This window comes from Silurus meridionalis, chromosome 11 (genome assembly GCF_014805685.1).
Source record: "Silurus meridionalis isolate SWU-2019-XX chromosome 11, ASM1480568v1, whole genome shotgun sequence".
Classification (NCBI taxonomy): domain Eukaryota; kingdom Metazoa; phylum Chordata; class Actinopteri; order Siluriformes; family Siluridae; genus Silurus; species Silurus meridionalis.
Window position 1 is genome coordinate 17,341,214 of NC_060894.1, and position 23,806 is coordinate 17,365,019.

The window sequence follows — 23,806 nt, forward strand, 5'->3', positions numbered from 1 at the left end:
CTGTGACATCAATATCTTATATATATATATTGTAATACTATAAATGTATATCAATATACAGTCTGAACAAAATATATGTATAGTTGCAAATATGTGTTTTTGGATTCAACATTAGAAATTTACAAATATCTATACAAAAAAATGACTTCCTTTATTAGTTTTGTTCGTGTGAAACCACATGGTTCACTTCCACAATTACTTTATTTACTGCTTTTAGAGTGTTGGTACAAAGTGCTGTTATAGCAGTACAAAATTAGAAAACTTCACTGTTGTAGGGAAAATGCAAGGAGGATACATTTTTATTTGGATGTTTCCTCTTCTTTGCACTTTTGTTGGTAAGAACCTATATCACATGAACAAAAGTTAGAAATGATTCTATCTGTGACTTTAAAAGTTTTTATTTTATAATATCCTTTTATAGTGTACTTTTTTCATGAAAATGATTAAACCATAAAACTAACATATACATTTGTTAATCTTGGCTCTGAACCATTGTTAATTTTAATTATAAATGCACTGGTACATCTAACATTGGTTTGCAGGCAGGGGGGCTGATGGTGAGAGAGTGACTGGAGTGTTACATGGGCGAGTGGAGCTTCATGGACGCTATGGACAAAGTCCAGATGTGGACAGAGTGGAATGGACTAAACATTCAGCTGATACTTCAACTAGGAAATTGATATTTATGGTTATAAAGCCAAACATTACTACATGCACAGATCCCTGCAGAAATATAGACTTTGATTTACAGACTATGACGCTTATTCTGGTTAATTTGACACTTGAAGATGAAGGCACTTATGAGGAGAAAACTACACTGAAAAATAACACAGTTAAATATTTTAATTTTATGTTGTCTTTGCTGTGTGAGTATCATATTTCACCTGTACTGCTTTTACTGAATATGATTAATATTCTTGGTAACTGCTTATCAATTATAAACATATTTTTACATTTTGGTTTTGGTCCAATTTCTCCAGATGCATCCAACATCACTATCTCTTCTTCTCCTGGCTTTCTGACCTTGAAGTGTGAGATCTTCGGGGAGTTTAAGCTGCTGCGATGGTTCAGAAATGACCTTTCACTGCCAGATGACCAGAGATTCTCCTTCACTGAGAACAACAAGACCATGAAGGTGTCCAATCCAGTCAGATCAGACTGTGGCACATACACATGTCAAGTTTCAAATGAAAATGAAACATCAGAAGTGAAAGTCAGTGTCACAGGTGAGATATTTGTGCATTTCCTTAAAACGTCTTATCCTATAACTTTAATCAGGCTAATTATAAATAACTGGGGACTTACACAATAACAAATTTTTAGAATTGTATTATTATGATGATTATTATTATTATTATTATTATTATTATTATTATTATTGTTGTTGTTGTTGTTGTTATGAAGTTATACAATTTGGCAGAAGGCTCATAAATACCTCAACAGCACAGTGACCAAGCAGGAAGTAACAAGTTTTTATTATTTCAAATGTACACAACACTTCTTTAGGACTATGATGTCCTGCTACTATACCACTGGTAAATAGTTAATAACAATAATACATTCCTAAAATGTAACTACCATTATTGCTAAAACTCCACCCTATTAGTTTATCTAGATCTTTCTTTCTACAGTCAGAAAGCTCCACCACTGTCCTTGTCTAAAGTCATAGCATAAACAGTTACAATGCATTAGTGAATGTGAAGTTCACCGAGTCCCCTTGAATCTTCCTCTTCTTTTTTTACTTCATATCATTATTTTTGTTGTTGTTGAATTTATTTATATTAAAACAAGTTTTGTCCAACAGACTGCTTATTTTGTCAAATGATAAACTGATACCATTTACTCGCCACCTGCATTTATTATTTCTTTCTTTCTTTCTTTCTTTCTTTCTTTCTTTCTTTCTTTCTTTCTTTCTTTCTTTCTTTCTTTCTTTCTTTCTTTCTTTCTTTCTTTCTTTCTTTCTTTTATTCTAACTGCTAAAATAGTTTCAATTATAAACACCATGTTGTAATAACTACCATCTTCTGAATTTCTCTGATTTATTTTTAAATGTTTTTGATTCTAGGTGAAATTCCTGAAGTTTGTGAAGATTCTCCATCATCAGATGCCTGGTTTTGTGTAAACGTCTAATCTACATTTGAATAATATTATGGTAAATATGGCAGCCATTACAGGACCATATGGATTCAGAGTCAGCTAGAGTCAGAGTCAGCTGGAGTCAGAGTCTATTGGAGTCAGAGTCAGCTGACTCCAGAGCTAAATACTATCAAATCTACTTGGTCATGCTAATGAGCTGATTTTCACCATGGTGAAAGGTCTACACTGCAGGCAGGACAGTTTAGCTCCTGGACCCTTTTACTACAAACTCAGACTACTCTAATAGGTGCAGTATGCGGTTAGCATTGAGTTTTGGCCCAGAGAGGATGGCGGCATTTCTGGATCATGTTCACGTATGCCTTCTTTATATTTTTACCTGCATTTTTGGATGTCATGGCAAACTGTGTTGACAGACAACGATTTCTGGAGGTGTTAATGAGTCCATGCAGTGATTTTAAATGCAGTGCCACCTGAGGACCCGAGGATCATGGGAATCCAATTTTGATTTTCGCCTTTGTCCCTTGTGCACAGAGATTTCTACAGATTCTTTGAAACTTTGATGACATAATGTACAGTAAATGATTAGATATTCAACCGTTTTGCAATTTTATGTTGTGGAACATTATTCTGAAATTGTTCCTCAATTTGTAGACACAGTCTTTCACTGATTGGTGAAGTCCTGACCATCTTTACTTCTAAGAGACTCTGCCTCTCTAAGATACACTACTTAGACCCAATCATCTGACTGGCCTGTTGTCAATGAACCTAATCAGTTGCAAAATGTTTCTCCAACTGTTTAATTTGTTTCTATGTTGTGTTGTGAATAAAACATGGGTTTATGAGATTTTCAATAATTGCATTCTGTTGTTATTTACATTTTACACAATGTCTCAACTTTTTTTGTAATTGCGGTTGTATCTATAGCAATCTATATGTAATCATGATGTGTGACTGCTGAAATATCAGAAAGAAATACATAAGATGACTGGGGTCTTTGACTCTGGAGGTTCCATAAATCTCTCTTTTCTGATTTTCCTTCCCTGTCATGTGATGAAATGCCCTTTTCAAAATAGTAAACCCAAGCATAACTGATGCACACCCAGCAGAGGTTATGTAAAGTGGAGCCTTTAGAGACACCAGAGCCTGAATTGTCCCAGGCGTCTAACTTAATTTCCTACATTTACAAATTTTTTTTGTACTCACAATGCACTCTGATTTTGAATGCACATCTGATGTATACTCACTAACAAATTATTTTTGGTACTCCTGTGTGACTAAGTGCAAGTGAAAATCTTCTCTTTAGGAAAAAAGTTTCACCAAAAGCAAAATGAGCAAATTAGCATAACTGTACATTACATGTTCTGTACATAATGTATGTCCATATACCTATTTATTCTTGTTGAATTTTATTTCATTTTTTTTTAAATAAAGAAAAGTGACATACAGTAGTGAATATTTTAATAATTTTTATATTTATTGTATTTTTATATGATAAACAATGATCTGAATGCTCTCACACAGTCTCACACAAACCACACTCTCAGTACTGACTAATTGGTTGAAATATTTCTTAAATATTAAAATTACATGTTCAAACATTTTTCTATAGTCGACCATTAAATTTAATTAATATAAATGGCTCTTCATACATGGATTCATTATCTAAAGGCTTTAATCCCAGAAATGATTTCAGCTGTAGGTGACATTGATATTATCCTTAATGTGAGTGCAGTCCTAAAATTAAAATTAATATTAATAATAATAATCATCATTTTTCAAATCATAATTGAAGTGTGGAGTTTCCACAGCCAAATAGGTTGAGACTGGTCTCACTGGGTGTACTGTGCTCTCCTTGTAAGAACAATAAAAAAAACCCCACATTATTATTATTATATTGTTTTTGAACCCGCAACAACTCCTTTAACAATAACGGTTTTGTGTCTGTCCTTTACAAGAGGTTTATTCTGCAAATCTGTTATCTTGGTGTGATAAAGGGGTTGCTATGGTTTAAAAGTGGTTTGTTGTGGAACACATTGTTGTCTCCAGGATGTTACATCACAGCAACTTTAGTACACATTTTAACATTTCAAATGTGTACAAAGTTAATTTAGGATCTGTACTGTCATTTATTTATTTATTTTGTTGAATCTTCTTTTTTGGTTCATCCCACTTTTTCAATGTATATATCCTTATCTATTCTCACTCTTGTTCAAATCACCCATGGCCACTCCTCAATTTACAAGCGATCATGCTGTTTTATTTACATACTGTGGCATCAATATATTATCAAATTACAAAAAATTTTACATCGATATACAATTTGTACAAATATGTGTTTTTGCAGTAAAATTTACAAATTTTCAAATGTCTTTACAATAAACACTAATACTTCCTTGATCAGATATGTCTGTGTGAAACCATGTGGCACTAATATTAGCTCACTTTCACATTCACACTTTACATACTGCTTGTAGGTGTCGGTACGTAGTGCTGCTCGATTAGTACAAATTTACAAAACTTCACTGCTGAAGGAAAAATGGCAGGAGGGAACTTTTTCCTGTGGATGTTTCTTCTTCTTTGGACCTTTGTTGGTAAGAATCTACATCACATGAACAAAAGTAAATGATAATATCTGCCACATTAAACGTTTTTATGTCATAATGTCCTTTTATACACAGAAAATGATTAAGCCTTGTTACTAGCATATAAAATTATATCATATTTTTAATCATGAAAGCACTGGTATATCTGACATTGTTTTGCAGGCAGGGGGGCTGATGGTGAGAGAGTGACTGGAGTGTTACATGGGCGAGTGGAGCTTCATGGACGCTATGGACAAAGTCCAGATGTGGACAAAGTGGAATGGGCTAAATATCCACCTGATAATTCAACAAGGAAATTGCTATTTCTGGTTTTTAAGCCAAACATTACTGCATGCATGGATCCCTGCAGAAATATAGACTTTAATTTACAGAATATGAGTCTTATTCTGGTTAATTTGACACTAGAAGATGAAGGCACATATGAGGAGAAAACTACACTGAAAAATAACACATTTAAATATTTTAATTTCACGTTGTCTTTGCTGGGTGAGTATCATATTTCACCTTTACTGCTTTTACTGAATATGATTAATATTCTTGCTAGCTAGCTTATCGATTATAAACATACAGTATTTTTGTGTTCTGATTATGGTTTCGGTTTAATTTCTCCAAATGAATTCAACACCACTATTTCTCCTGGCTCTCTGACCACATCAGAGGTGCAAGTCAGTGTCACAGGTGAGGAATTTCTATATTCTGTAAAAATTAAATCAGGTGAATTCAGTCACTTTTTTAAATACTGAATATGATTAATATTCTTGGTGCCTGCGTTTCGATTATAAACATACTTTCTTTCTTTCTTTCTTTCTTTCTTTCTTACTTTCTTTCTTTCTTTCTTTCTTTCTTTCTTTCTTTCTTTCTTTCTTTCTTTCTTTCTTTCTTCTTTCTTTCTTCATCACTTGCAAAAACACTAAATATATACAATATATCATGTTCTGACTCTCTCATTGATTTATTTAATTTTTATTCCAGGTGAAAATACTGAAGTTTGTAAAGATTCTCCTTCATCGGATGACTGTTTTTGTGTTTCAGTCTAATCTACATTTGCTAAAACTATGGTAAATATGGCAGTCATTTTAGGAGCAAGTAATACAATCGTTGATTGTTGTATTATTATTTTCTTCTTACAACACAAACACAGTTTACTGGTAAAGACATACATTCAGGTCATACATCATATTTTGCAATAAAAGCCTGCAAGTTATTTAAAATCAGGTCAATAAGAATGATTTTGTTTTACTATCTGGCAGTTTGTTTCTTTTTTATATTCAAATCGTACTTTTTGTTGTGTTTTAGGTCATGTGTGTTAGGTCATATTTAAATGAAAGGTATAACGATCCTGTAAATTATTTTATCTTTCATTTTGTTTGTTTTATCTTTCATCTTGCCATTAAATAAAAGCCAGTGAAGCACATATTGTTGAAGTCTTCAATTATTTGTCATCTTAGCAAAACTGGAGGGTTAGAGTTAGGGCAATATTTGGATATTTATTTCTATCATTTTTATTTATATTTATTTATATTTATTTATATCACCCACTTAAATAACAGCCTGTGCTTGTGTGCAAAGTGATATAGTATGCTGCTGCAGGTTACATGCATCTTTAGCATACTGTTAAGTGCAGCAGTGTAGAAATTTTGATGCAGAAACTAATATTGTGTCATTTGAGAAAGCCATCTGGAAACATTCACAGCGCTTCACCTTTTCCACAATTTGTTATGTTACAGCTTTATTCCAAAAATGGATTCAATTCATTCTTTTTCCTCAAAATTCTACAAACAATACCCCATAATGACATTGTAAAAGAAGTGTGTTTGAAATCTTTTTGTTTGTAGAATTGTGAGGAAAATATTGAATTTAATCTATTTTGGAATAAGTCTGTAGCATAAAATGTGGTAAAAGTGAAGTGCTGTGAATACTTTCCGGATGCACTATAGTATAGGTGATAACACTTATTTTCTTTTCGATCCAATACTAAGTACTTTCAAAGACAGAATCGATGACACTGGTGCCAATAACTTTATGAAATGCTGTTTTTTGTTTTGTTTTGTTTTTTTAATTCATGGTGTATTTTTAAAAGTTATTAGTAATTTATCAGTAAAATCTTTTACATCTGCTCTCTGACTGAGTGACAAAAGGCTAAATTGTTTGTGTGATGAATGAAGATGTTGCTACAGGACAGGAGGAGACAGCCTCTCTTCTCCGTCGCATGATGTTTACGTCACTGTCTGACTTTGCGCCCTCGTTTTTATTCCCATGCACCAGGTAGGGTTTAGGGACTGAGTGAACGAGTAAACGATTTTAGACGCAACCATCCGGTAATATGCGTCGATCCAAGTATCGCAGAAAACATCGCGAGATTAGGGTCGCTTGGTAACTGTACATCACATAGCTTTCATGGAGAGGTCTGGGCGACAGAAGGTAACCATGTTGCACATTCATTTATATATATACATTAACATGAACAACGACGTTTCATTGTTGCGTACAGAATTAATGTTAATTATCCCAGAATTATATTTCAACGCGTTGTAGCTAGCTAGCTAAGCTTTGAAATTAGCTAGCAATGTTATCAATGCTAAGTCTTAGTAGCTAGTATGGATGCTGAGTATAGGATAGTTAATGCATATATATGCACGTATATGATGCACTCTACTGCCTTATACTGATACTGATATTTACTGCATGATGCTTTCATTTATTAAAGTGTTAATTCTAATTATTTGGCAATTTGGCATTAACAAGTATCTTTAGAGTACATCAATTATGGTCCCTGCAGTGTGACTTATACAAAAGTGTTGCCATATCCGCTTTTAATACGCGGCTTTGGATGTGACTTGAAAAAAAAATCACGTGTCCCCTGTTGTTATTTTTTCCAGTGCATCGACTGACACTGTCTACCCACAGGCTCATAAATATCTCTGCTGTAGTGTAATTCTGAACCCCCCCACATAGACCGCCTTCTACCTTCCCTTTATTGGAGAAAAAAAACACTAATTTCAATACACCTCTTACAATGCAATCCTTATGAAACCACGGCTATAGAAACCATCAATATTATAGAGACACAATATAACAGGGCGTTGCATCACAGACAGTATTCTCATACAATGAGAATGAAAGATATTACTAAAGCAAGAAACCCAATGACCACAATTAAGCAAGTCTTCTTTTACTGCAGCCACAGCTGCACTGCCCTTGTACATCATCTCTAGCAGAAGAATTAAGCTCATTAACTGAATACAGGATCACTGCATTTTTTCAATGCATTATAATTTTCCTGGGAATTTGAAATGAAGGCAAATTGTGTTTTTTTGTGCAAATTCTACAGAAAAGATTAAAACTAAAAGTATAAATGGGTCTTTAAAAAACCCCAAAAACTTAACAACTGAATTTGAATTGGACAATCTTTCCTTGTGATGTCCAGCTTTTCTCGAAAAGTCAGTCTTGTAAATGTCCTTGTAAGTGTATCTTGTAAGTAAATTAATTTCTTCTCCTCTGTCAGTCATTGCGGAATAAGAAAAAGCTATTAAATCTTCATAAATAATATATTTGAGCGTGCACACTTTGCTACAGATCTGATTTGCGAGCTCAGACTTGTGCACACTCTGATCATCCAATCAAACGACGTGAAAATGCTGATGTTATTGAACGCCTGCTAAATGGCCCCAGTGCTGCTAACTCAAAATCTGATTGGTTAAAGCAACTGGTAACTCGAAATCTGATTGGTTAAAGCAACAGCCTTCAAGCGTCATGAACTGTACACTGCATGCTCCCGCATTGTTCCTTTTTAAAGGCTTCAATATGTAAATGATGGCTGAAATATGATTGGATAGAAACTCTAATATAACCAGACACTTGAGGGAATCGCTATGAAATGAAGAGAATATACTATTGGGAATAATTTTATACATATTCATGGACAAAAACATTAAAATATAAGTCAGTAATTCTAAAAGTGTTTAGCAGGGAAAGCCCTGCTGGCCCTAATGGCCTTCCACTGATAAGTAGGCACATGCATATGTTTTTTTTTTCCCCTCTAACTTTTATTTTGTTTTACACATTATTGTCATATGGTACCTGTGTCCTAGATGAACCTTCTCTTGTTAGATAAAATCATGTCTGTGAAATGTATTTATTGTCCGTTAAGAATTCATAAAGCAAACATATGTCAAGACACAAAAAAACATAGATCTGCCCTCACAAACCACATGAAGGTGTAAAGCATGATATAATTGGAAACTGATGCATGTGCTACTTTGCACTAAATATAATTTTGTTTAATTTAAACCTATCTTGTATTTCATTTGCAGTGTATAAAGATTGATACATCGTAGGTATTTGATCTGTAAATTTGTTGATGAATTTGTTCAACCTGACATTCTGAGCCACTGTTTGCAATCACCTTAATGAATACATGTTCAAATTCTTGCCGTTAAATAAAAATGTGCATTAATAATTATCAGCGAATCCTTGCTGGCCCTGATGGCCTTCCACTAATAAATAGACACATGTACATTTCCACAGGGAATGCCACCCACAAAGTGATTAAATTATGGCAAAACAAAGTACAACACAGTACAAGGATAAGCATCTTAAAGACCTGATTGGTCAAGCGGTCTGTATATAGATCAGGTGTATAGTTGTAGTAGACACATACATATGGTTCTAATGTATTAAGCTATAACTATATGGTTATGTTACATGGTCTCCCATTACTGTCCGACTCTCCTTTTCCATCTCTCTGATCAAATTTTGCTGGGTGATCATAAATTCTGTGTGGTTTCACTTTAATATGTTGCAGGCTCATTTATTACATCAATTTACACAGTTGCTGTGGACGTGTGGAAGCTTATTTGACATGCAAGAGTTGCCAACACTAATTATAACTCCTTTTCAGACTCAGCTGATCACCAACCAGCCATACGACGAGTCTCTGGACATCAACGACACAGAGGAAGTGGCCAGTTTATACACACCTACTCCACGGCAAGCAGGTCATCTGAAGACTCCTAATGTCTTATATAATAAACCATATGCTGAATATAATGCTAAAATACAGTATGTTGTGATTTCAGTCTTGAAGAACACAAGCCGACAGCAGCTGACTAACATGGCTAATAGTGGTAGTGATGAGTTTGAAGATGTTACTAAGGTAAATGAGTCTGCTATAAGCTCCAGGAAATGCACCAGCATGATACCAACCTCAGATTGTGAGTGTTATTTGATACTGATCCGATAGTGACGCTTTTTTAGTACTCAAACAAACCCTCTGTACGCCTTAAGAAAATCTATCTCCTACCTTTATATGCTTGAACGAGTGATTAACAGTGTATAGAAAATACACACTGTTGTTTATATATATGTATATATTCTGGAAAGATGTTCCACTAGATTTTGGAGTGTGCTTATGGATATTTGTGTTCATCAGCCACAAGGGTATTAAAAAGATGTAGGTGAGGAGGACTGGGGTGCAGCGTTCCAATTCATCCCAAAGGTGTCGGGATGAGATGAGAGCTCTATAGCAGGCCACTTAAGATCTTCCTCTTCAAAGCATGTAAAGCATATCTTCAAGGAGCTCAGGGGCATTGCCATGGCATGCACATTTGGGGTTCCGAGTTGAAGTGAATGCAAAATTTTATTATAGCGCGTCTATAGACGTCCTATATAATTGAGTGCCTCCAGATTTGTGGTAACAGTTTGGAAAAGAACCACATATAGCAGGAAAGTTCAGGTGTCCCAGTACTTTTGGAAATATAGTGTGTGTATATGTATAAACCTTGCTTTGAATTCATGCTGAAATTTTACAACAGAAAAAGAAGAGTCCACTTGCTAGTTCACGTGAAGCAACCGAAAATAATGACGACGAAGATGATGATGACGATGATGATGATGATGATGATTCTGATGAAACCGAGTCAGATGAAGATGATGGAGAGCCAGGTTTAGCTCCGGAAGGGTAGGTAACCCCTTGCATGCCATTTGTCATATTATTTATTTATTTGTTTATCAATATCCTGTGCCTGCCTGATCACCGACAGCTGTGACTCGTTATGGTGCAGACTATATAAACACACGTTCTCGAGTCACAGGCTGTCGGTTCTTGTATTGTCATGCTGGTGATATCCGTGGCTGCTCGACCGCCAGCATTCCCCGCTGGTTTTGTATCCTGGTTCTGTTCCTTCTGGATTACTCTTAGCCACTGCTGTTTACTTTCGTTTCGGACTCTAGGTTTCAGTTTTGGATTACTCGTCTCGAGCGGATTTTCCTTGTTTGTTTTCTCGCCTCGGCAGCAGTGAGTGTTCGTTTGTTGAACTGTTTTGTGTGAATAAAGACAATGCTCGAGCTATTTCCGCTTCCGCGTCGTCAGCCTGACACTTCTATAAAATATTACAATATTAAATGTATATAAAATATTATAACAGATTTTGCTATCACATGTCTAAGAAACAGAAATCAAATAAGTTCTACTAAATCTACTTAAAAAAAACAAATGACCACATAATAAATGGTTTGTTTTATAATGAACTTTAAATTCAGTGGGCTCCAAGAGCATTTAGCCCTTACATTTTTGTACACTTTGTTGTTTTATAGATTAAATTTAAAATAGAGCATATATTTTTTTGTCTACCAATTTAAACACAATAATCCATAACTTACTGAAAATCTGAAACTGAGAGAAGTGTTCACACCATTTGTTCAGTCTCTAGTAGAATCAATTACAGCTTCAGTTTATTTGGAGTATTCTCTACAAGCTTTGCACACCTGGATATCTGAATACTTTCAGAACCCACTGAACTACACGCCATTGTTAGTGCTTGTCCTAATCTTATCTGGGCGCGTGTCTGCCTACAGCGCGTACGATCCGGCGGATTATGACCATCTTCGTGTCACCTCAGAAATTAAAGAACTTTTCCAGTACATCACACGGTAAGATGTAAACGTTCCATACGAAGTCCCACACAAACCACAAACATTCTCACTTCTGACTTATAGCTTAAATTGATAAAGTGTTATGTAAAATTGGAAATTATATGTGCTCACACATTTTCCTATAGTCAAACACAAGATCTTATGAATATAACTGGCTCTCCATTTCAGATACACACCACAGACTATTGAATTGGACCATAAGCTGAAACCTTTTATTCCTGACTTTATTCCAGCTGTAGGCGACATTGATGCTTTCCTTAAAGTAAGTAGTAATAAAATAATAACAATAATAATAAGGGATTCAAAAACTTCTTTTCTAAATCATAAAATCATTTTTAAACCTTAAAAACCTGGAGAGCCCATGTTTAAACATTGTGTTTCTTTTATTTTTTATTTAATTTCAAGGTTCCTCGGCCGGATGGAAAGGTGGACGGACTGGGCTTGCTGGTGTTGGATGAACCCTGTGCTAAGCAGTCAGACCCCACAGTGCTCTCCCTGTGGCTTTCAGAGAACAGTAAACAACACAATGTGACTGTGAGTGTCTTCACTCACAAACAATTGTCTGAAATGCAGTGCAGAAATAAATTTGAAGCTGCTTCATACTGTAGAAACAGAGCCATGAATTGAGCATGTAGTTTGTGAGATAAATCATTATTCTTTCCACTGCACAATGAAACACAAACATATTTTTGATAGGAGGTAAAAGTGAAGAGCATTGAGAACCCTCAGAAGAACCCAAAAGCTATAGATAACTGGATTGAGAACATCAGTGACCTACATCGCTCCAAACCACCTGCGACTGTACACTACACAAGGTACAAATTCTACCACATTGTACTTTACAGCATATAATAACACTTAGTATAGCAATCATTCACATCCTGTAAACACAATACCGATTAAACACAGTCTGTACAACAACATAAAATGGTTCAGATGGTACAGCTGGTGTAGAAGAAAGAAAATGGCATCTTTAATTAGTTCCTGCATTCATTTCCTTAGACCAATGCCAGATATCGATACCCTGATGCAGGAGTGGCCACCTGAGTTTGAGGAACTTTTAAACAAGGTTAGTTTGGAAACAGTTTTGGAACTAATTCTATTTATATGATTTATATTAAGGTGTGTAACAAATACTGCTTGAAAAATTCTGCCTGGGAAAAATGTAGTCTACTATGCATCTTATTATTTTTCCAAGCAAGAGTATTACATTTTTATAGTGTATTTCTTAGTGATATCACGCTAAGGGAATGTACAGTAGAATAAAACCTGACTTTCTAACAGATGGCTTCCTAACTTCTTTCTCTCTCTCCCTCTCTCTCTCTCTCTCTCTCTCTCTCTCTCTCTCTCTCGCTCTCTCTCTCGTTCTCACTCTCTCTCTTTTCAAGATGAACCTTCCAACAGCCGATATCAGTTGTGACCTTGCAGAATACATTGACATCATTTGTGGTTAGTGACACTAATTTTTTTTTCTTATGTATTTATTCTTTTCATTTTTAATATCTGCATTACTTTCTATAGGTATCTTGGATATTCCGGTGTATAAGAACCGAATCCAGTCTCTCCATGTCCTGTTCACACTCTATTCGGAATTTAAAAACTCCCAGGTTTGTTTGACTTTCTGAGATGTCAGATTTATTTGTCCCCACATTGTGCAGCTTAAATAGCTTCTGGAAAAAAAATGGATGTAAAAGTGTGTTTTAGAGTAGATTTGTTCCACAGTGATAAATCTGTTGAAATCTGTTACCAGCTTCGTTAGAAAAAGGGGTGCTTCAGTTAACACTGGATTGTGGTTTAACACCTTGCTTTTGCCTACAGTGAAGATCTTTCATCACGGAACCTTTACTATAGATACAAAAATAACCCATATGTGAACATCTGTATTGTTATTTCCTTACCACTACAATGCATGTCTTAGTGTAATGGTATATTATCATTCTTCAAATGCTGTAGCTTAATTATTTATAAAGACCTTCCTACAACAAGCGATATTGGCACATCGTTTTCAGAGCGAAACACTATGCGCTAAAAAGAATATTTTGAGGAACTGAATACGGTGGAAAAATCTGATAAACTTCTGCTTTCCTGTACATTTTCAAACGACGTCAGCACAGTGCGTAAATTTGATATGTCTGTGTAAAACACCAGCTTTGCATCACAGCTGATGAGAGCACGTTACAAAAATATTTCTCAATCTCCTTTTCTTTAGCATTTTAAAAATTTGGCAGAGGGCCGCAAGTCCAACGCGTCATCCAGTCGACATGTTGCTACTGCAGAAGCTGAGACGTTCAAGCTAGAGTGATCTATCTCTGTCTCTCCTACCCTTTTGCTCTCCCTCCCTCCCTCCCTCTCTCTCTCTCTCTCTCTCTCTCTCTCTCTCTCTCTGCCACTCTTTCTCTCTCACTCACACACATGCCCGCACATAACCCTAACCCACAAAGACCCTATAGAAGAGCCGTTAAGCACCACTCCACACCCACCCCTCCCAAGTGTCAGCAGCATTCATTTAAGTTGTCAGTATGATTTATAATTTTTTTTATAAGGTATTTTCTGTATATATAATATAAAATAATATACTTTTTACCAACTGTATGTATTGCTACACCTTTTTCTCTGTGCCTTGATTTTACAAATAAAAACCTTTTTCTCTCAGACTGATTAATGCATCGTTGTTCCTTCCTTTAACACGTCAAACCACGTGGTGCTGACATCAACTCACTTTTGCAATGACTGTGCTTATAAGCATCAGTACTGTGTTTAATGCTGCTCTAGTAAGTAGAATTCATTCTAGAGTGTTTAGTTGCTCAGCAGTAAAATGAATTAGGATTATATTCACAATGCCAAGAGGAGACTTTTTCATTGTGATGCTTCTTCTTTGGACATTAATTGGTAAGAATCTGTTTTTTTTTTTTTTTTTTTTTTTTACATTTTTTCATAACATACATTAGGCATGTTGAAGCTTTAAAAAACTTATTTTTAGATTAGATTTTATATTCATTGTACAAAATATAAGTACTGAGCCTATGAAAGAAGTTTATATGCATGGTTAAATGATTAGCACATGCTACCGGCATTCAAAACTTAATAACTTTTAATCATGAAAGCACTGGTACATCTGACATTGTTTTGCAGGCAGGGGGGCTGATGGTGAGAGAGTGACTGGAGTGTTACATGGGAGAGTGGAGCTTCATGGACGTTATGGACAAAGTCCAGATGTGGACAAAGTGGAATGGGCTAAATATCCACCTGATAATTCAACAAGGAAATTGCTATTTCTGGTTTTTAAGCCAAACATTACTACATGCATGGATCCCTGCAGGCATATAGACTTTAATTTACAGAATATGAGTCTTATTCTGGTTAATTTGACACTAGAAGATGAAGGCACTTATGAGGAGAAAACTACACTGAAAAATAACACAGTTATATATTTTAATTTCACGTTGTCTTTGCTGGGTGAGTATCATATTTCACCTTTACTGCTTTTACTGAATATGATTAATATTATTGCTAGCTAGCTTATCAATTTTAAACATAGGGTACTTTGTGTTCTAATTATGGTTTCGGGTCTAATTTCTCCAGATGGATCCAACACCACTATCTCTTCTACTCCTGGCTCTCTGACCACATCAAAGGTGCAAGTCACGGTCACAGGTGAGGAATTTGTACATTCCTTAAAAAGTGAATCAGGTGAATTCAGTCACGGTGTTTTATACTGTTAATTTCAAAACATAAGTCAACAAGTTATGCCACTCCTAATCTAAAGAACTGGGAACTTAACAACAATATTTTATAATGTGTTTGCGATACGGAAAATTATTATTATTATGATTATTTTTATTATTGTATGTCGAATCCAAGTCTTGCCTGTAATTTTGTCTCTAGACAACAAAATGATACACAGATAGCATTAGTTCATATTCATCAAATATTTTGAATTAGAAAAATACATGATTTAGTAATTATCATATTTTTACTTGTTTTCTTATTGCATTTCTTTCTTTCTTTTTTATTCTAGAAGTTTATCTAAACAGTACTAGTTCACCATTTTTTGATCATTTGAAACACCCTGTGTTCCTAGCTGGATCGTCCCTCGCTGGCCTGCTGGTTTTGTGCTTCATTTTCATTTACATCTGCAAACGTTCCAGTAAATATTGCATTTATTATTATTATTATTATTTTACTATTATTATTATATTGAATGGTAATGAAACACTTTCTCACTGCATAGATTTTAATATATTCATCTTAAATATTCTAGTTGTAAACACATAAAGGAATGGTTCAACAGATATAATGATTTTACCACTGGCATTCAATTTTCAGCATTTTTGCTACCAAAAATGACAGGTGGTTTCAAATCAGCTCAATGGTTTCCACTCATTATAATTTCATGTCACTGATTTTAAACCATTAACGATAGAATTTCCCATGAACTTGTAAGTTTAACTCTCAGAATGAATGAATTGAATAAATAGAATAAATACATTTAGGGGATGAAAGAGGTTATTTCTTGTTAAAGATCTAAAAAAGACTTGTTGAAGCCTTGAGTCTGAGTTTTATAAAGTTTTATAGGCTGTATAAAAGTACACAAAGTCCACTTAGTTGATGTTTCTGATTTTGATGAATCTCATCACATCGTTCATTTTTTTTTTAATTTCAGGGCGTAGAAATATGAAACCGCCTTCAACGGAAGGTATTAAGATTCCCCAGATTTGTACACATAATGTATCTTGTTGTTGAGAGTCTCTTTTTAAAGTGGTCTCACTTTCTTTTTCTTTCTTTCTTTCTTTCTTTCTTTCTTTCTTTCTTTCTTTCTTTCTTTCTTTCTTTCTTTCATTCTTTCTTTCTATCTTTCTTTCTATCTTTCTTTCTTTCTTTCTTTTTTTTTCTTTTCAGAAGCGATTTACAACGAAGTCACATTTGTTCAGGTAAAATAAAAAATACTCCGAAATCAAAGGAAAAATAAAAAAATAATAATATTTTGAATGCAACATAGATGTTCATTTTATTACTATCTAAAATAATATCTGTGATTTTGTTCAGCAAATTTTGATGCATACATGTATTGTGCATATTCTTCAGGAAGAAGCTATACCCCTGTCTGTGAACCCGTTGGTAGTTGTCTATCAAGACTTTATAAAACCAAAAGATTCCCATCAGTTCGAACAGTCAGAAGACTTTGGCTACTCCACCATTCCAGATGTTCTGGAGAGAATACAGCTTTCACAACCTACATAAGCAGCAAGGTAAAAGACCTATTAGGAGCATGGGTCACTTTGTACGGTGTATAACATAGACTGCAATTCTGCGTTCTGAGTTCTTGTGCAAATTTCATTTTCTCCACTGAACTTGTAGTGATTCTGAATGAATCATCATTTTTTGGGAGAACAAGATGTTTTCCTGGTTTGTGTACCAGGACCAAAAGACACTTGTATTTCAGAATACAGACATTATTAATTAATTATTTCTTTTGTTTTTGTGGGCTAAAAATGTAATGTTCAAACTGCATTTTCTTATTTATTATGTCGCAAATAAATTTTTTAAGAAAAAAAAAACTGCAATACTTAATAGTGTCTTATTGTCACTCACAGTGACTCCCAGTCCATTCCAGTCTTGTGAATCAGCACAGAGAGGACACTTTTCCTGGTTGTATGCTTTGGCAACTGCTAGTGGATGGGCCAGTGGATATAGACAACCCAGTTATCCAGCATATGATGTCCATTTGCCCAGCTGTCGTGACGTGGACAAGTCAGTTCTCCCATGCCTCTGAAGAGTCCCTGTATTGCAGTGTTACTTTGAAGATATTCGTCTGGATAAAATAGGAGAAATAGCATTTTCCCTTCAATGGTCAAGTCAAGTTTATTTCTATAGCGCTTTTCACAACGGACATTGCCTCAAAGCAGCTTTACAGAATTAAGAGTTAAGGTGAGCGATGTGTATTTATTCCTGGTGAGCAGCCTATGGTGACTGTGGCGAGAAAAAACTCCATTAGATGTTATGAGGAAGAAACCTTGAGAAGAACCAGACTCAAAAGGGGAATGAGGAATTGGATCACATCTCCGGAGAGTGAGAACTTACATGTCAAGTCAGGTTTATTTGTATAGCGCTTTTCACAACAGACATTGTCTCAAAGCAGCTTTACACAAATCTTACATAAGTAAGATTATGAGTAATGTCCTTTCTACAGTCTTATACAGTCATTTGAAGTTATGGAACCAGGAACTACTGAGCAACTCAATGGTGTCAACAACAGTGCATTCTGGTAGCCATGGATTTCTTCACAAATTGATCTGAAGCATTACTCTGGCCTGCAAAAGACTGCTTACAAAAAAAGCTCTGTACGTTTAGGCTATGATACACAGGGGTGCAACTTGTGTGCGTATCAGTCCGTATGGAAGAAGTGTGCTGTCGCTTGAGGATTAGAAAACACGCACCATCTCTGTTCACCCTCAGTAAGACGACTTACAAATTTCAACAGCTTGGGGACCTCTTTTGCTTTTTGTCACTTATGTTGTCTCTCTGGTGTCTGACTTCCCCTCTATGTGTCTCTGATGGTATTTCTGTGTATGCTTGCATTTGAACCTAATGATTTAGGTTCAAACAGCTTGCTAGCAGATTTTACTAACTTAATGTTATAATAATTTTAGAATTCCAAATACAATTTTTTAAAATAGGTTAGATAGAAATATTTTATTTATTATTTATTTATTTATTTTTATATATAAGATAAAATTGCTGAAAAGTGTCAGGGGAAAAAAAAATCTGAAATATCTCAATAAGTTTGCAGTCAGTATCCTGGATCACTTTTTGCATATTTGCATGTATTATGTTTAGTCTGTTATTTTAAATAAAGCACACAGAGACACTTTTTTCATTTCAAGAACTTTTTACAATCGGTTGGATGACACAATATGATAATCTTTAAATCAGATTCAACTGCACATGCAGAAAATTTGGAAAATTATAACATCGGTTTTCGTTAATATGACGTACTGATAAAATACTGAAAAGGTCAGCCTTGCTCATTTGCAAAGTTTATTACCTAAGATTAAATGTCAAATGAATACAATGTACTCATCAGGCAGAAATCAAGGAAAATCAGGGGGGAAATTTGAGTCCATTGTTGCAGTGGTGCTGGAAAAAACGCTTAAAAATCACAAACCACATGAACCTCTTGTGGTCCTTCTGTAGAAACTATCATTAACCTAAGGCTTATGCACATATCATGCAATAAGACTCATGAGGAAGTTTGTCTGTCTCTACTAATTTGTGTAACACAGCCAGAAGGTGTTTTCAGTTCTGAATCAATGTGTTGTAAATCTCTTTTTGTCTTTAGTTTTTTTTCTCTCTCTTTCATTTTATGGCAGGTTTTGTCACCCTTTTAGTCACCTTTTGTCACTTTATGCTCGTTTTCCGATCACCGTAGCAGTGTATAAAGGTAGTAAAATGAGCAGCATATTGTATACGGTTTCCAAAGAAACAGGATGTTTTATTCAGGTCTTTATCAGTTACACAGTCAAAGTGTGTCTCAGGCTGTAAATGGTGAAATATTGAAAATAATTTATGTGATAGCTGTCAAAGCATGACGTTCTCTCCAAGGATCCATACTTCTGATCGTGATCTCCTCACTTTATTGCTCGCACAGCAATAAGTGGTGTTATACATATTATTTCCTTTGCTTTTGAAGCTTCTTACCACAGGAAATGTTTTGTTTGGGTACAGAGATGCTTTACAAAAGATCAGCTAGTCTAGTTTTGTTTTCTTGATGATCTCCTTTCTCCTCACACAAAATGGCAACATAACACGATCTAAAATGGTTTTGGTTGGTACCGGCTGTGGTACTTTCCACTTTTTACCCCTTTAGCTACAGTCTGGTCTGATGAACTGCCTTCAAGACATCACATTTTTTAATGCAATCGTCAGCTCACTTGTATTGTTTCAAAATGCCCGGTTGCTGAAATGCTTTGTGGGTCCGTATCTGGGCCAATGGGAGCCAGGTGACAACTGTAACTTCACACTGTGGGCACAGACAGTAACATTGTGAGTCAGATAAAACCAGTGAAGGGTGAAAGAGGGAGTGGGTCCAGAGAGAAAGCACATGATGCGAAGACACGTAGTTGGCTTGCGTGGGAAAAGTCCCACCAAATCTTTAATTTACATTAATAGACATGAGTGGAGTGCTTTTTTTTTTTTATATGCCTAAAGCAAAGGTTTATTGTGATTTTTTTTTTTTTTTCCCCAAAGCAATTGGGGGTACATACTGCAACAGGATGCAAAAAGACATGTTCCTTCGTTTCATTGTTCTCCTTTGAAAATATAAATACCAAAAATAAACAAACAAAAAAAAAAAACGGTTTCTAAACCAACATATGATAGTGATAACATGATAAGTGTGCTTTAAATGTTTACACCCATGGAATGAAACAACTCTGTATGTACAATGAAGTGAAGGGGAGCATGAAAGGTTTTGAAGAGAAATAAAGCCAATAAAAAAAAGGTGCTGGGCAGGAAGTTGTTTTCAATATGACTAAAGTGCTAATGGAACGTTATTTACAACATTGCACATTATTAGGTGTGAAAGAGTGGGGGATGAGTGGGGGAAGTGGAGGTGTGTAATCCTATTTTAATTAAGTACAGTACTTTAGTGTGCTAAGGAAGTTCAGGAGAGAAACTAAAAGGCTTTATTTGTAACTAATTTGAACACGTTGCCCTCTGGGGTTTGGTGGATCAGTAATTACGCCCTATGTGGCAACCCTGAGAAAAAAACCACAGCTCCATATTCTGACAGTTGTTTATTACGGTGACTGGTTTTAGGGGACTAGATGACACAGGGAGCACCATAATGCTGCAGGAACCCTCTCTCCAGTGCACACAGTCTGTACGGTTACATCTTGAAAAGCATCTCAGAGGAAAAAAGGTAACTATTTGATGCACATATGAAATGGTGAAATGAAACATGACGTGGATGCACAAAGGCCTGGATATGCTGAAATGACAGCCAGCTGTTCGGGTTGAATCACAAGCAGTGCCACTGTGACAATAATAACGAATTTAGATTGGTATTATGCAAATTATTGCTTTGTCTCTTGTGTGTTAGGCTCGCTGTAGTGAATGGACTCCTGGCAGGAGTTCTCTTTTTCCCCTCCAGTTCATAAAAATGTGATTGTAAAGACTCCTGACAATGAATTTCCTCCAGCATATTCAGGCCTTAAATATATTAACAATTTAACATTTTAGGAACAATAGGCTGCATAAAAACGAGGACATTCTGGAAAATTGACTTTATATTTGATTCTATTTGAACGGCAAATCATCGTGAGCCTCATTCACTCTGTATATAGAAGATGAATATTCTACTTTCTTGCTTACTCACATCATCGGTCACACAATTTGAACTAGAATGAAATTCAGCAAAAATGCTATCAGTCAGAGCGAATAGAAAAATTTCCTCTCAGTCAAAAAAAAAAAAAGAAAAATCATCATTCATCGTTAAGGCAAGTGGTGACCAATAAATCAGTAGGCCTCTATACAACACCCTGCATGCCAGCATAAGGACTGGAACAATATGATTTCCTGCTCTGCACATGTTGCGTTTTGACCTTTGTGGTTGAACTTTCCGCTAGAAAAACGCTTAGTCCTTGTTCTAAGCAGTGTACGGGCACATACATATATATATATATATATATATATATATATATAAAAATGCCTTACTCTGCATGTAAATGCAGCTTTGCGCACACAAACACACACAGAGATTCTGGCCATATACATATCTAAAGCCTCTGTATGTTGTTGTATTGTATTAATAGAGACATGCCTTGCACAGCAAACAGGAACTCAACTTGAAACATGGCACCGACCTCGGCAACTAAATAAAACTGTTTTTACTTTCGCTGCGATTTTTAGACATCTAATTGGAAGCCAGAATTTAGACAACGTTGTGTTTCTGCGCTTCTTTTTTTTTTTTTTGCAGTCAAACCGCTTGAGTTTGATCAGGAAAAGTATTGGTCACCATCATGCATTACCAACAAACACACACACCCACCCAAACAGCCACACTTCCTTAATGAAGACTAGTTCTCACAGGAGGCACAACACCCCAGCCATTTCTACTTCTACTTCCACCACTGTATCTTACACCAATAAAATTCTTTTTTTTTTTCTTCTTTCAAAAGTGTTTCCTTTTTAAAACAAAGTTATACATATTTATAAATAGTTCTGTTCTCTTGTGCCCTATAGCAATATAAATAGCAAAATATAGTGTCATATTTCTTATACCTAGCTGTATCCCCTTTTTACAATTCACAAATTAAAGCATCGTTCAACGTTCAGGTTGTTTTTTTTTTTGTTTTTTTTTGGAAAGTTCAACAGCTATGGGTAGGATTCGAAATCAGAAATCTTCAAGCAAACACTCAAATTAAGGGGATGACATGAAACAAAACTAAATACATAAATCAATGTACAAAATAAGGAAAAGTGGAATGCATAGATCCGAAAACTCCACTGGGCGAGATGTAGAGTAATGCAGAGAAAGCTGATAGTGGGGAGAAGGGTCCTGCAGGGCAACGGCTGGCAACAAAGCTGGCAAAAAATTAAATTGTTCGCGATGATGTCGGTGGTGTGAAGATCGTCCATCTTCCACAGTCCTGACCCTGTCTGCTTCGTCCTTCCTGTTCAAACTCATACCGGGATGATCATAAAGGAAAACGGCCAGTGTACATTTTGATGCATCTTGATACATTTTTTTCACTTAATGAAAAATACTATCCAATATATATACAAACAGTCCCTTTTTTTCGAGGCAAAAAATGTCTCCAACACTTCGTGGTGTACATTCGGAAACATTCATATTAAAAGTGAGAAAAAAAAAAATCGCAACATAACTGATAAACAAACAAACAACAAACAAATGAAATTATAGTCACTAGAATTATCAATAAGAAACATTACCATAATAATTTATCGTATGTTACAAATGGTGCCTATGTGGTTTTTTGTAGTCCAGATGTCCCGGGCAGGGTTTATTCCCCTTATAGCTTCTCTTTGGATGGAATCCAGATATAAGGTCCTGACTGCTCCTCTATTACCATCTTACATTGAGTGTAAATATCCTCCAAAGTGTCTGCTTGCACCAGTGCTATGAATGAGAGAAAACACATTGGAATGTTAATTTGCTAAATTTACATTGATTTTAATATTATTATTGATCAAAGTTTTTGGTAGACTCCCAAAAAAAATAACAGCATTAACTTCTTTAGCAATTTGAATTACAGGAGCTCGTCTGTTGAATCGGACCACACGGGCCAGCTTTTTTGCTCCCGACATGCATCAATGTGCCTCGAATGTCCATGACCCTGTTGCCGTTTCACCACCTTGGACCACTTTTGAAAAATACTGACCCCTGCAGACCAAGAACACCTCACAAGAGCTGCAGTTTTGAAGATTCTCTGACCCAGTCGTCTAGCCGACACAATGCTTGTCAAACTCACTCAAAGCCTCAAGTTTGCCCATTTTTCCTGCTTCTAACACATAACATTTGAGGACAAAATGTTCCCTTGTATCTCACCCACCACCATGTATGATGATAGAGAGATAATCAGTATATCAGTGCTATTCACTCACCAGTTGTAATGTTATAATGTCAATGCTATGCCTGATTGGCCGTTAGCCATGACTCATGACCAACAGTAGAACATGTGAGCAGTAATATTTGAATAAGATTGTAAGTGTAAGGTGTAAGTATTATAACAAATTGACTAGCACTCAATCTGGATTAAATTGTGGACACATCAGGTCAGGTTTTATGATCATACTGTACATTTCACATTTTATCTGGGCACATGACTCTGTGCAATTGCCTTACTATAGTACACCGTTCTCTGTTTTCTCAGGCACTCTGTGTGGGTGCACTTGTATGTTTAATAATAAATCATTACTTGGTGGGGGAATTTGCACTCATATCACGGATACATCTACACCCATGCACTCATTTATCTGTGGAAATTAAGCGGTTTAGACAGATATGTGTGCGTGGGATTTGTGATATCTCAGTAGTTAATCAGATAGTAGTTCTCAGATACCTGAGAAAAAGAAATCTATTGGTATTTTATATTGGCAACCGATATACAGTGTTATCAGTACAGATTAGGACGTGCAATAATTTAATTCCC

At 35.5% G+C, this 23,806-nt stretch overlaps 4 protein-coding genes across 35 annotated transcripts in view; 3 read left to right on the forward strand and 1 right to left on the reverse strand.

The window, feature by feature from the left end:
* Positions 1 to 246: 246 nt before the first annotated feature.
* On the forward strand, positions 247 to 2,897 carry LOC124393789 (carcinoembryonic antigen-related cell adhesion molecule 2). Its single transcript, XM_046861812.1, has 4 exons — positions 247 to 335; positions 543 to 866; positions 981 to 1,226; positions 2,066 to 2,897. Exons 1-4 carry the CDS (start codon positions 281 to 283, stop codon positions 2,128 to 2,130), a joined length of 690 nt encoding a protein of 229 aa, XP_046717768.1. The 5' UTR covers positions 247 to 280; the 3' UTR covers positions 2,131 to 2,897.
* A 4,067-nt stretch (positions 2,898 to 6,964) lies between these two features.
* Positions 6,965 to 14,291, forward strand: ift46 (intraflagellar transport 46 homolog (Chlamydomonas)). Its single transcript, XM_046861038.1, has 12 exons — positions 6,965 to 7,121; positions 9,601 to 9,697; positions 9,779 to 9,855; positions 10,514 to 10,659; positions 11,556 to 11,630; positions 11,802 to 11,895; positions 12,039 to 12,167; positions 12,330 to 12,448; positions 12,636 to 12,702; positions 13,022 to 13,082; positions 13,155 to 13,240; positions 13,843 to 14,291. Exons 1-12 carry the CDS (start codon positions 7,098 to 7,100, stop codon positions 13,933 to 13,935), a joined length of 1,068 nt encoding a protein of 355 aa, XP_046716994.1. The 5' UTR covers positions 6,965 to 7,097; the 3' UTR covers positions 13,936 to 14,291.
* A 60-nt stretch (positions 14,292 to 14,351) lies between these two features.
* Positions 14,352 to 20,020, forward strand: LOC124393309. 2 transcript variants are annotated; one of them, XM_046861042.1, is made up of 8 exons: positions 14,352 to 14,522; positions 14,766 to 15,089; positions 15,216 to 15,287; positions 15,652 to 15,780; positions 16,297 to 16,329; positions 16,533 to 16,564; positions 16,719 to 16,882; positions 17,228 to 20,020. In XM_046861042.1, the coding sequence occupies exons 1-7, from the start codon at positions 14,471 to 14,473 to the stop codon at positions 16,872 to 16,874; spliced, it is 798 nt and encodes a 265-aa protein (XP_046716998.1). In that variant the 5' UTR covers positions 14,352 to 14,470; the 3' UTR covers positions 16,875 to 16,882; positions 17,228 to 20,020. The 2 variants fall into 2 exon arrangements, with proteins under 2 accessions (XP_046716998.1, XP_046716999.1); XM_046861043.1 differs by having other exon boundaries at positions 15,715 to 15,780.
* Positions 19,754 to 23,806, reverse strand: part of dlg2 (discs, large homolog 2 (Drosophila)) — a 243,802-nt gene continuing 239,749 nt past the window's right edge. For all 31 annotated transcript variants that reach the window (XM_046861013.1, XM_046861036.1, XM_046861026.1 and 28 more), the window contains one exon: positions 19,754 to 22,773. In XM_046861013.1, the coding sequence (XP_046716969.1) occupies positions 22,667 to 22,773 (107 nt within the window). In that variant the 3' untranslated portion in view covers positions 19,754 to 22,666. The remainder of the gene's footprint in view (positions 22,774 to 23,806) is intronic.

What these genes read in the sequence shown, in the direction of transcription:
- LOC124393789 (XM_046861812.1), top strand. Translation starts at nt 281, where the DNA reads ATGCAAGGAGGATACATTTTTATTTGGATGTTTCCTCTTCTTTGCACT. An exon ending in TTTTATGTTGTCTTTGCTGT is followed by an intron (nt 867 to 980) that starts GTGAGTATCATA and finishes CAATTTCTCCAG; the next exon opens with ATGCATCCAACATCACTATC. An exon ending in AGTGAAAGTCAGTGTCACAG is followed by an intron (nt 1,227 to 2,065) that starts GTGAGATATTTG and finishes TTTTGATTCTAG; the next exon opens with GTGAAATTCCTGAAGTTTGT.
- LOC124393309 (XM_046861042.1), top strand. Translation starts at nt 14,471, where the DNA reads ATGCCAAGAGGAGACTTTTTCATTGTGATGCTTCTTCTTTGGACATTA. An exon ending in TCTTCTTTGGACATTAATTG is followed by an intron (nt 14,523 to 14,765) that starts GTAAGAATCTGT and finishes ATTGTTTTGCAG; the next exon opens with GCAGGGGGGCTGATGGTGAG. An exon ending in TTTCACGTTGTCTTTGCTGG is followed by an intron (nt 15,090 to 15,215) that starts GTGAGTATCATA and finishes TAATTTCTCCAG; the next exon opens with ATGGATCCAACACCACTATC.
- ift46 (XM_046861038.1), top strand. Translation starts at nt 7,098, where the DNA reads ATGGAGAGGTCTGGGCGACAGAAG. An exon ending in AGAGGTCTGGGCGACAGAAG is followed by an intron (nt 7,122 to 9,600) that starts GTAACCATGTTG and finishes ACTCCTTTTCAG; the next exon opens with ACTCAGCTGATCACCAACCA. An exon ending in GTAAACAACACAATGTGACT is followed by an intron (nt 12,168 to 12,329) that starts GTGAGTGTCTTC and finishes TATTTTTGATAG; the next exon opens with GAGGTAAAAGTGAAGAGCAT.